This window comes from Ambystoma mexicanum, chromosome 6p (genome assembly GCF_040938575.1).
Source record: "Ambystoma mexicanum isolate Mex_15411 chromosome 6p, UKY_AmexF1_1, whole genome shotgun sequence".
NCBI lineage: Eukaryota > Metazoa > Chordata > Amphibia > Caudata > Ambystomatidae > Ambystoma > Ambystoma mexicanum.
In genome coordinates, this window is record NC_090935.1 from 495,568,802 (window position 1) to 495,582,730 (window position 13,929).

At 51.1% G+C, this 13,929-nt stretch overlaps 1 protein-coding gene across 10 annotated transcripts in view; it reads left to right on the top strand.

Moving 5' to 3' along the window:
* SETD9 (SET domain containing 9) overlaps window positions 1-13,929 on the top strand; it is a 240,609-nt gene that overhangs the window by 199,091 nt on the left and 27,589 nt on the right. For all 10 annotated transcript variants that reach the window (XM_069627307.1, XM_069627299.1, XM_069627304.1 and 7 more), the window contains one exon: window positions 335-440. In XM_069627307.1, coding sequence (XP_069483408.1) covers window positions 335-440 — 106 coding nt within the window. The remainder of the gene's footprint in view (window positions 1-334; window positions 441-13,929) is intronic.

Sequence of the window (13,929 nt, forward strand, 5' to 3'; positions counted from 1 at the left end):
TTCCTTTATATATCTCTCTCTTTTCTGTACTCACTCACGTCTAGAAGGCTCCCTCAGGGCAGAAAAATACAAACAGAGGGACCTCGACGCGTGAGGGATTGTGGGTACAACGCACGTCACTATAGGGATAGTGTTTCAGACACGCCTTGTCGACGTCCCCTTTTCGACTACGAAAAACAAAATGCAATACTCCGCAGTGACCACTGGATGTCGGACCTATGCACAGCATGTGAATCTAAGCAGATACAATCATCAGAAATGCTTTTACGGTAAGTAATGCATTCTCATATTGTACATATCCTATCATGCTTCTTCTTTTCTACTTTTGTTTTAGATCGAGAAGCCAATGTCTGCTATCAGGAGTTGGAGGTGCCTGAAGATTTCCCCATCGAATTAAGGCAATATATTCCAAACATCAAGTATAGTCATGATGTAACAGGGTTGGTACATAATTTACTCTCTTTGACACTACTTGTTTCTGGATGCTAGTATATCTTCTAAGAGTTTCCTTCATGTTCTTAATGATTACCCTACATTTGAACTATTGCCTACGATCTTTAGGAGCTGCATATTGGCATCAAAAAATCTTGGGGTCATATTTGACTCCACTCTCTCCTTCTCTTCTCAAATCTCAGACATCTCCAAAAAGTCCAACTACCAACTGCACCTCCTAAGAGGTATTCTACCTTTTTTGACATTCCCCCAGAGGCTCATCACCTTGAGAGCCCTGGTTCTCTCTAGGCTGGACTATTGCAACAGCCTCTTTCCCCATCTTCCTACTTCTACTCTCCGTCCTCTACAACTCATCCATAACAGAACCACAAGACTCATCCTTGGCCTCAAGCTCTGGAACCCCATCTCTCCAGCGCTGAAATCCCTCCACTGGCTCCCGTGGCTGCAAGGATCAAGTTCAAGACCCTCTGTATAATCCACAAGGCTCTCTGGGGCCAGGGCCTGCACTATCTACCACGCTCTGTTCCTAAATAATTTCCCTCCGCTCATCCTCCTCCAACTCTCTGCGGGTGACCTGCTTTCACAAACAGAGATTTGGGGGAGAAATATATCCTCTGCAGGTGCTTCCCTCTGTAACAGCTTCCCTGCCTCTCTCCATCTTGAGCTGGAGCACCTTAAGTTCCGGAAACTCCTCAAGACCTTCCTTTTCTCTTCCTCCTTCTCTCCTTCCCACATGCTAACCTCCTTTCTTTTCCCTCCACCCTCCTTCTCCTCCCGAACTCTGTTCAGTTTTGGCTAACTGGTTGCCTGGTTCACCTCCAGAGCCTAAAGGTCCCAGGCTCCCCTGCCATTCTTTTTGCACTTACCTCCGGGTCAATGCACTTCATTCAACATTACTGCACTTTCAGCTTACGCTCCTTGAGCGGAGCAACCTCTCTGCACTTAAGCAAGGGCCCTGCTGGACCGGACACTTTGTTCCCCCACATACCCCCATATCTACACCCTTTCTGTACGTATGCATGACCTAAATGTACTAGGACCCGTTAGTTCATCTGTCCTGTTCCCCCCCCCCTAACCCCCATCGTTTTCCGCCCCTCCCTCTCCCGAGCTTGGTCTCCACTGTACCACTTCATGCACTTGCACTAGAAGAAATATCGTCAGGCCTAGTATGCTAGTTTTCTGTTTAGATCATTTGGAATCTTCAAGGGCTAAGAATGATGCTGTATTTCCTGGTTCCCTTCCCGCCTTGAAGCGTTTTGCAGCACTTTACCTGCGTATAAGCGCTATATAAATAAACAATAAATACATAAAAATAAGAAGCCCACATTTAAGCCACATGTTCCCTGAAGTTCCTGTCTCATTTAAAACATCACATACTCAACTAAACTGATGGAGTCTGTAGCAATCATGCCCCAGTAGGGGGGGCGTGCATGGCTAGTAATGGCCTGCCAGCCTGAGGGGCCTTGGTGAGGGTACATGTACGTCCTCTCTGCTGGGGCGTGATTGCTATTCGCATCCCAGGGTTTTCCTGGGGTGAAAAAAGTTTTTTTCCCTCTAGAAATTGGCTGCGCTTATTGCGCAACGCTAATCTCCCAAGGAGAAAAAAAATACCCGCTGCAATCAGAAAAAGGACTAAGTCCCTTTTCCATTTCTATGGCAGCCGCGAGACGGAAGAGTGCTGGGAACGGAGCATAAATCTCCTCTCCAGCAGGTAAGTGGTGAGGGGAAGAGGAGGTGGGAAAATGGTGAGTTTTGTTTTTGGAGGGTGGGGAGGCAACAGGGTGAGGCGCCCTGTACCCTCCATCTAAAAAAATAAATAAAAGATGATGGCTCCACTTGGGGAAGGGCCTCGGCGAGCTGGAAACAGCGGACGAAGACTGTGTATTCTTGCACGCTGGTCCAGCCACCTGATTGGCTGAGCGCCCTCCCCGGGTGCGTATATATGTTACAACCAACTACAGCCGTTTTAGAAACTTGCATCCTATTCTTGTAAGCCCATGAAGATTGTAAGACCTCCAGAGGAACAAGGTCTTTACTATTTTACTTTGTAGAGGACAGAAGGATGTAGTATTTCCTTTAAAATTTAATTTGTTGGGGTTTCAAATACAGAAGTTATGTTATGTTAACTTGCATTTGTGTAGCACCTCCTGCCATAGTTTATGGTGCTGAAGCACTTTGTCTGAAGGAGAGGCAAAGGAGGAGTATGATAGAATATTCAGTAATGGTAAGAAGAAGCAGAGTTTGGTAGATATTTGGGAAGAGAGGGTGAGGGATGGATAAGGTGCTCAGGAAGGCATGAGAAGGTAGAGGGGCTGTGTGTACAATTGGACGACATGTATTGTGGGACTCCACTATATTCTATGGGGCACAGCTCCAAGAGGAGAGAATGCTGGAGAGGAGGGGTTCTCTGCGCAAGGGGTGGGGGGTATGTCTGGAAATTACTTCCTGTATGATGGGACTGGGCATATTGAAGCCATGCCTACTAAAACACAGATGAGAAAGCTCTTACGCTTACTTTCTAGCCCCCAACAACATTTGGGAAGGGTTCTATGTCGGAAATGCAAATTTGCCATGTTTGCAAAAGCTCCCTGAAAAGCGAGCAAAAAGAAAGCATCATATTTTTTGGTTTCCTCAATTATGTCATGGTTACCAAAACCCTAGGATTGTGCGCAAAGTGCTTAAGGACACAGCGCCTGTCTATGTCCAGACTTTGAGCCTCCCCCAGTTTCCTACAAGCCAAGGAATGTAGAAAACAAAGCCCTGAATGACTATGAACTGCCAGGTTCTATATATGGGAAAGCTGGACTGAAATATGGACACATTTAACTCAGATGGGATTTCTACCATGGCTTCCTTGGGAGCAGAAGTGCAGATGGCCTTCCTGGAGGTTCTTGAGTCCTGCTAGAACCTTTAAGGTAATAGTTTATATTGTTGTCTGAGACAGGAATCCTCATAGGTTGCTACTGGGTGCTTGGGTGTTAATGTACATAATCCAGCCTTTCATTAGCCTTCTCACCCTGGGCTACAGTCACTGTGTAATGTTAATAGAGGGAAGCCTGCAAATGTTAGGTCACAATGGGTATATGGTCTAGTGAGCAGATTAGATTCACAGGTCTACCTTCTGGGTTATTTTTGTTGCTGCTTGTTTAGGGGGTTGCTACCTCGTGCCTAATGGCAGCTTCAAAAGCAAAACATTATGCTAAAACCACAACATGATATAACATGACTTAACCAGCTGGTATAAAAGTAAAATGATGACATATTCTCCACCCATCTCCCAAAAGGAGTGAATGAGTACGTACAGTAGCACTTGGGTAGATAACGTGCATTTAGCTTTGGGAAAATAACACTTCCCAGCAGAGCAAGACATTGTAAACCTGTTTCTACAATTTGAAGTGTGACATGGCCTAGCAGAACATAACACAGTGTAGTATACTGGGCATATATACAGGGTAATTCATGGAATAAATGTGCGCCGAAAAGGGGAGCGCAAGCGTGCAAATGGCAGAGCACGCGTGCTAAAGCCGTGCACGCAGCCGTTCATTGATTCATGGAATGCGCTGCGCTTGTAAAACCTTGGATGTGCGCCAAATCCGTGGGGGGCGCACACGTCACTAAACGGCATGCGCAACGCGCACAGGGAAGGCGCACATCATGTAGCGCACACAAGAAAAGTGGGTGGAATACGGGGCGTAACACGCTGAATGGGGATCAACGCATGAAAATGTGGCCGTTACGAGGGAAGTACAGGAGGTAAATGCTCGCAACGTCCACACGCGCGCTAACAACACGTATTCATGGAATCGAACAGGGGAAAGCCGTACGCCAAAAAAGACGTGCTAATCCGGAAACACGTACACCAGCAGGAAGCAGGCGTAAGCGGCTCCGCGCAGCATAAAAGTGCGCGCAAACAACAAGCAAGCTCATACGCTACAATGAATATACCATTTCTTGCAGCAGTGGCCGTAGGACACCGCAGGAAGAGGATAGCCAGGCCCCGCATTTTTTTACCCAGGACCAGCCTTTTCGGGATGCCTGATGACCAGGTGTATGGGAGGTACAGGTTTCACCAAAAATAATCCTAGAACTGGTCAGGGAGTGGGAGAATGACCTTGCATCACCCACCCTGTGCTCCCAAGCACTGAGCCCCTTGGAAAAGGTGCTAAATGTACTGTATTACTTGGCTACTGGGTCATTTCAGCGGACAAGTGCCATAGTTGGGGGTGTCTCACAGGCCACGCCAGGTGTTGGCCATCATGACTGCACGCCCCTCAGTCCGCAGGCACATATACATGCCCAGAACACCTGCAGAAAGGCAGGCTGTCGTCCAGGACTTTTACGGGGTGGCACACTTCCCCAAAGTGCTAGGTGCCATTGATTGCACCCATGTGGCCCTACGTCCTCCCAGGTCCACTGAGCACATCTATCGAAACCGCAAGCACTGGCATTCCATCAATGTGCAGGTTGTATGTGATGCCAAGGGAATCGTCACCTCAGTATATGCCAACTATCCAAGGTCCAGCCATGATAGTTTCATATTCAGAATATCACCCCTAAACCGGGACCTGGAAGCTGGGCGGCATGGCGACACATGGCTAATTGGTGAGTATAAATGCCTCTACACATGCATGCATGTCAGACACTGAGAAATGTGAAAACCCCACTAATGACAACCATTATCACCTCCCCAGGGGACAGTGCTTACCCTCTGAGCACCTACATGATGACGCCAATTCGGAACCCCACCACACCACCCACAACACAGCCCATATTGCATCCTGGGGCATAGTGGAGCGCACATTCGAAGTGCTCAAGTCACGCTTTCGCTCCCTTGACCTCTCTGGTGGGCAGCTGCTATATGCGCCCCGAGTAGTGTGCGGGATCATAGTGGTAGCATGTGTCCTGCACAACGTTGCAACCCGGCGGGGCGAGCCGGTGGACATGGTGGTGCCCCCACATCCCCAACCACATTCACGGCCGCTACGCATGGGAGGTGAAAGGGCACGTGGTGAGGCAGCCCGTACCCAGCTTGTGGCAAATTACACCTAAAATCCCACCCCTGCGGAGTGCACACAGGCCTGGCACATACCAGCTGACAATCAATGATGATGACAAAAGGGACAGTCAACTGTCAAAACCATACCAGCCTGAGATTGTTCACCTGGAAGTGCTACATTGTGTGCACCCCTAGCTACTTAAAGACACCCAATGCTGCGTCAGTAAAAGGCACACATACATGCAGCACGAAGGACTACCTCCTTGCAAAATACCACATCAAAATCGTGGCATGTCACCCAACCCCTCCCCATCTCAGCTACCCAACACACCATGGCATGGCATGCAATGTGAAAGCAACCAAATGAATGCACAACACATGACTCAAGTGTCACAAAGTGCACTGTCCAAAATGGAAACAGGCCACAGACAATTTCCTCTCAGTAATGAATAAAAAACAACACACATGAACAAATACTTACCAGCAAGACAAAACATCAGTACAGGATCAAACAGTGGCAACATATGACAGTAAATAATTAAAGTAGTGCAACTGTCACAACCTGACTAAGCCAGCACATCGACCCCTTTCAACTGCAAGTGTTGCTGGTAGGCAAATGTGTCAGTGTACTGCATACAACATGAAATGCATCTGCAAAGGAGACAGGCTTGTTAAGACATGAAGAAGGTACATGTATATAAGGAAAAAGTCATGGATGTAGAACCAAATATAAATCCACCATGCAGTGGAGAATTGAACAACAATCCCCACTAGGGATGTATACACAGTTTGGACTACAGACTGCCCACACAACTTATGGGAGCCCAATGTCACTGTGTAAGTTACTGTCACTTGGTCACACCCTTTGCGAGGGGTGTGTGTGTGTCAGGAACCCACGTTTCTAACCCAAAGACAGGACAAGCCTGCATGTGCTCAGCTGGAATACACAGTGGATGCCTACGGGAGCCACACAAAGCAACACACTGTAACATAAAAAAAAAATAGGGGGGGCCATCCAGGAGGGTCAAGGTACAGGGTGCACCCCAACACCCACATGCGTGGATGCTAAGAAAAAAAAACCCCTCTATGGGCTCATGGCCTGCTGTCGAGGCGAGTTCCGTTCCACGCAGAAGCAGCACGAACTCCTACCTCCCTTGGCGGTCTTGGTGCCTGGATTAGGCAAACGCAGGTCACCGCGACCCCCACGGGGAAAGAGGGTTGGGGTCCTTGGATTGGATGGGTAGAGGGTTGTTAGGTACACCGGGTTGAGGTTTAGGGAGCGGTTATGGATAGGCAGGGGATTTCTAGGAAAGGCATGCTCCTTGGCTGTCCTCGGCTAGCTGTTACAATAGGCAGAGGTATTGCAGCCTTCACGGCTTTTTCCACATCACATGCATTCCCTCATACATGCGTTACCCTTTCTGAGATCAAGACATGCATTCAACATTCATGCATGCGTTACCCACTTGGTGTTGCAGCCCCACACTCTGTTATAATCAGCACAGAGGTGGAAATTTTGAATTGCAGGTTAGAAACAATAACGTAACAGTATGCTGTTCAGTGTCTCCAGTTGTTTAGGAAAATAAAACAAAATACTGGATTGGAACGAGCACTCCTGCGCGTGCACAACAAGACAGACTGTTTTCATGCATAGGCAAATAACTTATAGGCACTTAGCTCTGGCTTCGCCAAGCGTCCTGCTCCCTTGCGGTTTGGACGGATTCTGTAGGCTGCTAGGGCTGAAGCATTTTCGTTCCTGACACACACAAAAAGAAAACTGTTAGTGCGTGCCCCCCTAGAAGTGTGTAGATCCTGTCTCCCAATCAGCCCAAACAATGCCCGCAACTGGCAAGCATAACGTAGCATGCAGTTAGGAGTTAGTATGTTGAAGCATTCCGCTATTCACTCGTGGTCGCTTCCCAGAAGTTAGTATTTCAAAACTGGTCAGAAACCCGCTCCGGAAAACTTCCGTAGCAGTAACACTAGAGCGGCACTTATCTCATGAGGCGCGGGGCCAAGGAAGGTGTTTTTCCGGCGAGGATGGGCCCCGCGAGGGAGGTTTTGCCGGAGCTCCGCTGAATGCGTCCTGTCCGATGCAATCTCAAGCGCGAACAAGCGTTCGCGGGTTGCGCATGCGCGGTGGCTCGCTCGCGCATGCGCGATGCCTTGGGCTTGGGCGTTGCCTGGGCCATTTGCAGGTCCCGTGTGCCTGGCTTGTTCCACAGAGTCGGCTGGGCAGCTGGGGCTGTGGTCCTATGCCCGGAGGCTGCTGGGATTTGAAGTCCTGCTACAAGCCTCTTCTTGCTTCTAATTGTCCTGCTATCACACAAAGCACATCTGCAACCTGGACACAAATGACATCTACTTAATGGCTTACCCATACCTGTTCCAGCAGCAACTTTATGCTTTCCTTCATTAGTGTTCGCCTTTACGACACCTGCACAGCTACGCTACAGTGGGAGAACTGCCGTCACTGTCATCACCCTCTGGTGCTACATCAGAAGGTGGGTGTGATATGGGCAGACCACGCAAAGCCCTGGCATGCTCCTCCATGGCAGCAAGCATGCGGGTGTGGAAGGTTTGGTTCTGCAGGATGATGGTACGGAGATCCCCATGCAGCACTTCACGGGTAGCACGCATTTCTGCCTGCATGGTCTCGCATGATGCCCAGATCTCCTGACGGGTTGCCTGGAGCTCAGCTGAGAGTGTGCATGGCAGCTGCTCCAGCTGCTGTTCTGACCTTGTACTCCGGGACACCTCAAGTTCACCCAGAGTATCTCTGAGGGACCTGTGTTCTAACCTCAGGGCATCCCTGTGGGCCTGTGACTCTGCTGATATGGCTGTGCGCAGAGTCTCCAGTCCAGCCCGTCTGTCCCTGTTGGACACCAACATGTCCTCCCTGTGTGATTGGCAAATGGACTCTGTTGCCTGCTGCTGGAGATGTACCTGCCTTTCAGGGGGGAGAATTGAAGTGGCCACCCTATCCACGGCCTGAGCCATCATCTCACACAATGCCCCCTGTTGTGCTGCTATAGTGTACATGGAGTTCTCCCACACAGTATTGCCTGGAGGCGCATGGCCACCATGTTGGCAGGCACCACACCTGTTTGGGGCAAGGTGATGTGCACCTTGCTGTGCTGGCACTGCCTGAGGCTGCAGGACTGCATTCCTCCTTTGATCTGCTGGCCCAGGAACAGGATCAAATATTGCGGAGTGTGACCCTGCATCCGTAACCGCCACAGGCGGACTTTCCAACATTGAATGCCCCATAGAGCGGTCTACCCCCAGTGCAGGTGGGTTGGACAGAACAGCATCCCTGCCAGAAACACTCACCTGCGACGGGACATATGTCTCAATGTCCGATTCAACACCTGATTCATAGAGGTCTCTGGAGGTGTGCCCAGAGACACCCGTGGACAGTATGGTCTGCATGAGTAATGGGTTTTCACCCACCACCACCCCACGTCCTCCACTGGTGCCCGGTTGTGGCTGTGAGTACTGCTGCCTCTGTGCCATCTCCTCCTCCTCAATAGCATCAAGTGCCTCATCACCTGCAAAAACATAAAAGAAAAGTAATTAAAACGGGCATGAGCACCATAGCCCACACACATAGGCATGACGAGGCAGACATCCAGTACACAAAAGACCGATGTCACACATCACAATAACTCTGGCGCATGCACTGGCAATGAGTTGGAAGGGGAGGCAAAAAGCAGACACTGAGGACTCCAAGATGGAAAAGCAACACATGCTGCATGCTGGATAGCACTGGCATCACACATTAGCCTGTGAGTGGCATGGACCATCCACATACATGACACATGCCAGCACACAGATGGCACGTACCATAGCCATGGCAGATTTGACAAGGACACCCAAATGGTAGCAAATCAGTACTGTCACCCATCCATGTGAAAAATAGTGTGACAAAACATGCATGTGCCACACACTGCAACAAAGCCAGTGTTCACTGATGCAGTGATGGCAGGCACATGGATACATCAATGGTTGGTCACTTCGACATGACAGAACACAGTTGTCATCTTCAACATTCAAACAGGGCCCCGAAGTGATTGAGTAATCTGCACCTACACATGGCCTGCACATAATCAGCCTGATTGGTGAAATCATTCTCATAATAAGGTAACAAATGTGGGCCATTGTGGGGTGTAATCTATGACTGAAGTATGTTACATTTGGGACAATGCGGCACAAACATGTGTGGTAAAAATGCTAAGGAATTCATCAATCAGGCAGAATGAACAGGAAAACAGTATGAACAATGTTGTGGCAAGATGACAATTGAAGGGCAAGTGCAGTAATGTGGTGCTAATTGTCTACTGCGGTCAGAAGGGATACTTGAAAACACTAACCCAAGGCTCGGGTATGGTTTGGAGGCACCACATGGGTGACCCATAGCAGTCATGACTACACAGCCTCACCTGGCACTCAAGCCCAACACATCACCTTAGCAACATACACATGGTTTGCACACACATGCATGGCCACTCACAGAACATTGCCTCAAGATCTGGTAGGTCTCCCACGCCTTGGATCTGATCCTCTGCGATGAACTCTCCAGCGATTGCCCCATGTCATCCTCCTCTGGTGGAGACCCACTGCAAATCACCAAAGTAGAGGCATAATTGAAAGCCAGCTTGTTCTTTGCTCTGCGTTTGAGGTCATTCCACCGCTTAGAGCAATCAGCTGTGTGCCTCACAAATCCAAGGGAACTAATCTGGCCCTACGTTGAGCAGTCGTAGTCTTGCACCCTGCAGTCACCACCATTTCGCAGCCATGGGCCGACACGTAGCCCACAAGTGCGTCTAGTTCTGCATCATTGAAACTACCCTTCCTTGACGTGTCGGAGTGGGTAGCCGTGTCTGGGGTCCCAGCCTGTACCGCAAGAGCACCCTTCTTCCTCTTGGAAGGTGGTGCGGACCTTGAGTGGCTTATGCCACTATGGTTGGTAGGGGCTGAGGCGCAGGTGGACTGGGCACTGGAAGTAGCCAAAGGCACGATGACCAAAGGTCTCACTGCAGGCATTGACTTCTGGGTGATGTTGACAGGACCAACCTCAGTGTGATGGACTTGCACCAACGCTGTCCCGGCTGGGAGACTCGGAGCTGTGGTGGAATGAGCTGCAGCTGCCCCTGCAACCTCCTCACCCTGGCTACTTGGGGCAGCAGATGACATTGCTGCCCCAGATCCACGTGGCCTGGTGACAGCAACTTTTACCGCCACACGTGGCTTTGACTTGGTGTCACGGAAGTCAGCCTGGGAGTCATCCTGTGCTGGTTCGGTTGACACTATGGGCCGGGTTAACAAGGCCTGAGCTGGGATGGTGTCAGCTACATCTCCCTGACCCATTGGGGGGGGGGGGTAGGTGTCCCTGATTGGTCCTCCACACACTGGCCTCTTGGGCCACCCTGCACATCCTGGCCAAGTCCCCTACCATGCCCACCTCTTTGAGGTCGGCCACCTTTGCCTCCCTTACTGCTTGGTCACCTCCCAACCATGGCACTGATGTTGTTGTGCGAATGGGAGGTGCAGTAAACAATTGTCCTGGGCAATTGGGATGAAAGGGGTAGGGTACTAGATGGAATGCGTACCGTAGTGCTCTAGCAAGGCTGTCTGTGAGCCCTGGGGGAAGATGACTGGTCACGCAACGCTCAGGCCCCCCAAAAACAAAAGTTAACATGTATGCGACCCCTGGTAGACCATGGGCGTGGAATAAAGAACCCGCACTACGCGGTGGCACACAGAAACACAAAAATAAGCATATGCGTGGTACACGCATGCTACAATGACCTCTGAATGGGTACGCGACACACGTGGGCAACCACAGTTGAAAAATACGTGCGCGACTCACCGTCTGCCTGGAAAAAGTAAGTGAAAAAGACGCGCATGTGCGTGTTGGCAACACCCCCACCAAAAGAATAATTGAACGCTGTCCGAGTATAAAAGGAGTACGAACTGGAGCCGTTATGAAGTAATCGCGTGTGAACCGACAAGAAGTACAAGAATCACCCGCTCGCTCTTCACAAAAAGCACGTACAAGAAAATGGCGTCCTACGCGTATCTTTTAACCCAGCCCACACGTGCGACGTCACTTACGTGCGTACGCGCTAAGGGCCCTTCCTCCAATTACACGCAGTGACACCCGGACGTGCAGTTTTTGCACGTGTACAATCAACATGCACCCGTGTTGAGGGAAACTCCCTTGCGCGCCACGTCACAGACGCGCTTACGCGCTAAGGGCCTTTCCTCGAATTACACGCTGACGTGCAGTTTTTTCACGTGCCAAATCACTCCGTATCAAGCTGGCCACGCAACAACACATGGATGACCACGCTCCTGCCCAGAAAGCCATTTTCCTGCCCCCCAGAGCCCCGAGCACGCTCCCACCTGCCATCCGCTGCTGCCTGCCTGCTGGCAACGTGCCCTGCTATTTGGTGCCTGCACATCAGCGATCTGCAGGGGTCCAGTTGCTGTGACCACCCCTGCTGGACCAGAAGACTCCCGACTGGTATTCCATCGCTCCACAGCCCAGCCCCAGGACGCAGTTGCCCACCCACACCTGCCTCTGAGGTTGCCATGTCGTACAGAACACCATCTGGCACCACTGGCAACCCCCAGCCAGAGAGGCAGAGGGTTACCAGCTTCAGTGCCAATGAAGTTGGTATCCTGGTGGAGCAAGCACAGGGGCAGTATGATGCCCTCTTTGGAAGTTCACGCGCCGACAATGAAGGACGGAAGAGGATCTGGATGGACATTGTGGCTGCCATCAACGTGGAGGGGGTGGCAGCCTGCGACATTCAACACGTCCGGAAGCATTGGGAGGACTTCAGGTCCAGGACCCTCAACAAGGCCCGGCGCCTCTTGAAGGCAGCGGATGCTGAGGGGTGCCGGGTCTGCCTTACCAACAACCAGATGAGGGTCCCAGCGCTCCACCTGCAGGTCCTCGAGGGGCAGACCCCTCCGGAGTCGAGCGGTAAGTGTACATAGTGTACATGCGTACTGATTGGACACTGTGCATGTTGAGGTGTGCCAGGAGTGTGCAGGTTGGACATAGGTCTTTGTAGGCTCATGTATGGATGTGCATGTACAGGGACATGAGCCTGCCGCATGGGAGTCCTGTCATGTGTGAGACACACCAATGGTGTATGTGTTCAAATTCTTGCTGGCCAAATGCATGTGTGGGTGCACACATGTTTCAATTTCTGTGTATGTACTGTGGCATGGTTGTGGTGTCACACATGGATGCTGGTTCCACCTGCATGTATCTGCACTATGTACATGTGCATGTGTGTGTATTTGAGAAGTGTGCAACTGTGATACACCATGGATGCATGTGACACTGACATGTAGGAGGCTAATTGGCAGATGTGACATGGATGGCGATGATAGTGCGACAGGTGGTAGAGATGTGCATGTATTCTGCACTCTCCGTGTTGCATGTGACGTCAGGCTAACCTTTGGCTGCTCATGCTGTTGTATGTGTATGGATGGTGCTGCCTGCTGCAACATTCCTGTTGATTTGTGCATGTGTGTGATTTGAAATATGTGTGTTGGGGAGTGTGATGCCATGTGTGAAGTTTGACACTGCCACTCATGTGCAACTGTCATGTGTGTATCAGACCACTATACAGTGCCCTGATGCCTGTGTTCTATCTCTCCCTGTCTGCAGTGTCAACTGATGAAGAGGGCGGAGACGGTGCTGTGGAGCAAAGCTGCAGGGATCGCACCGCCAGCCGGAGACGCAAGGCCTGGCTCCCCTCCCAGGTTGTCATCTCGTCGGGGAGTGAGGAGTCTGGTGCCGCGTCCGTGTCCGCAGCTGCCGAGGGTAGGTCCATGAGGTCGGAGGTGGACTCCTCGGCAGCAGAAGGGGCAGCTGAGGCCCCACAGGGTCCGATGGAGGAAGATGGCACAGAGTCATCCAGGTTGTTGGTGGGTTTGGTTAAGGAGGAGGCCGTGGAAAGGACACATACAGGGTCTGGAGGGGGGATTCACTGGTGCAGTCCAGGGGCAGGGACAGGCGGCAGCACAGGCCACCGCGGAGGTGGCTGTGTGTAATCCTGTCCCCGATCCTGTGACTGCATCAGCGCGCAGCAGCAGGGATGCCTTCGTCCAGACCCGTTTTCAGGGAGGGGATGCGCGTACAACTGGGTTTCCTCTCCCTGCGGACGTGGCAATCCGGGACCGTGTTGAGCCTGTCCTGGCTGGGATGACGTTGCATCAACGGGGCATCCGAGATGACCTGCAGGGTTTTCGTGAAGACGCTGCACGTTATCTGGGATGCCTCATTGACCGCATCAAGCTACTAGGACGGGTCACCAGTGCTGGATTCCTCCGTGTGATGGACCTTGTACCTACCCCCTCCTCAACTGAACCCCCTATGTGCCAGTCATCCTCTGTGCCATCTTCTGGCCAAAGGCTGGTGGAGGACACATCCCTGCCACAGTCGGGAGTCAGAGGTC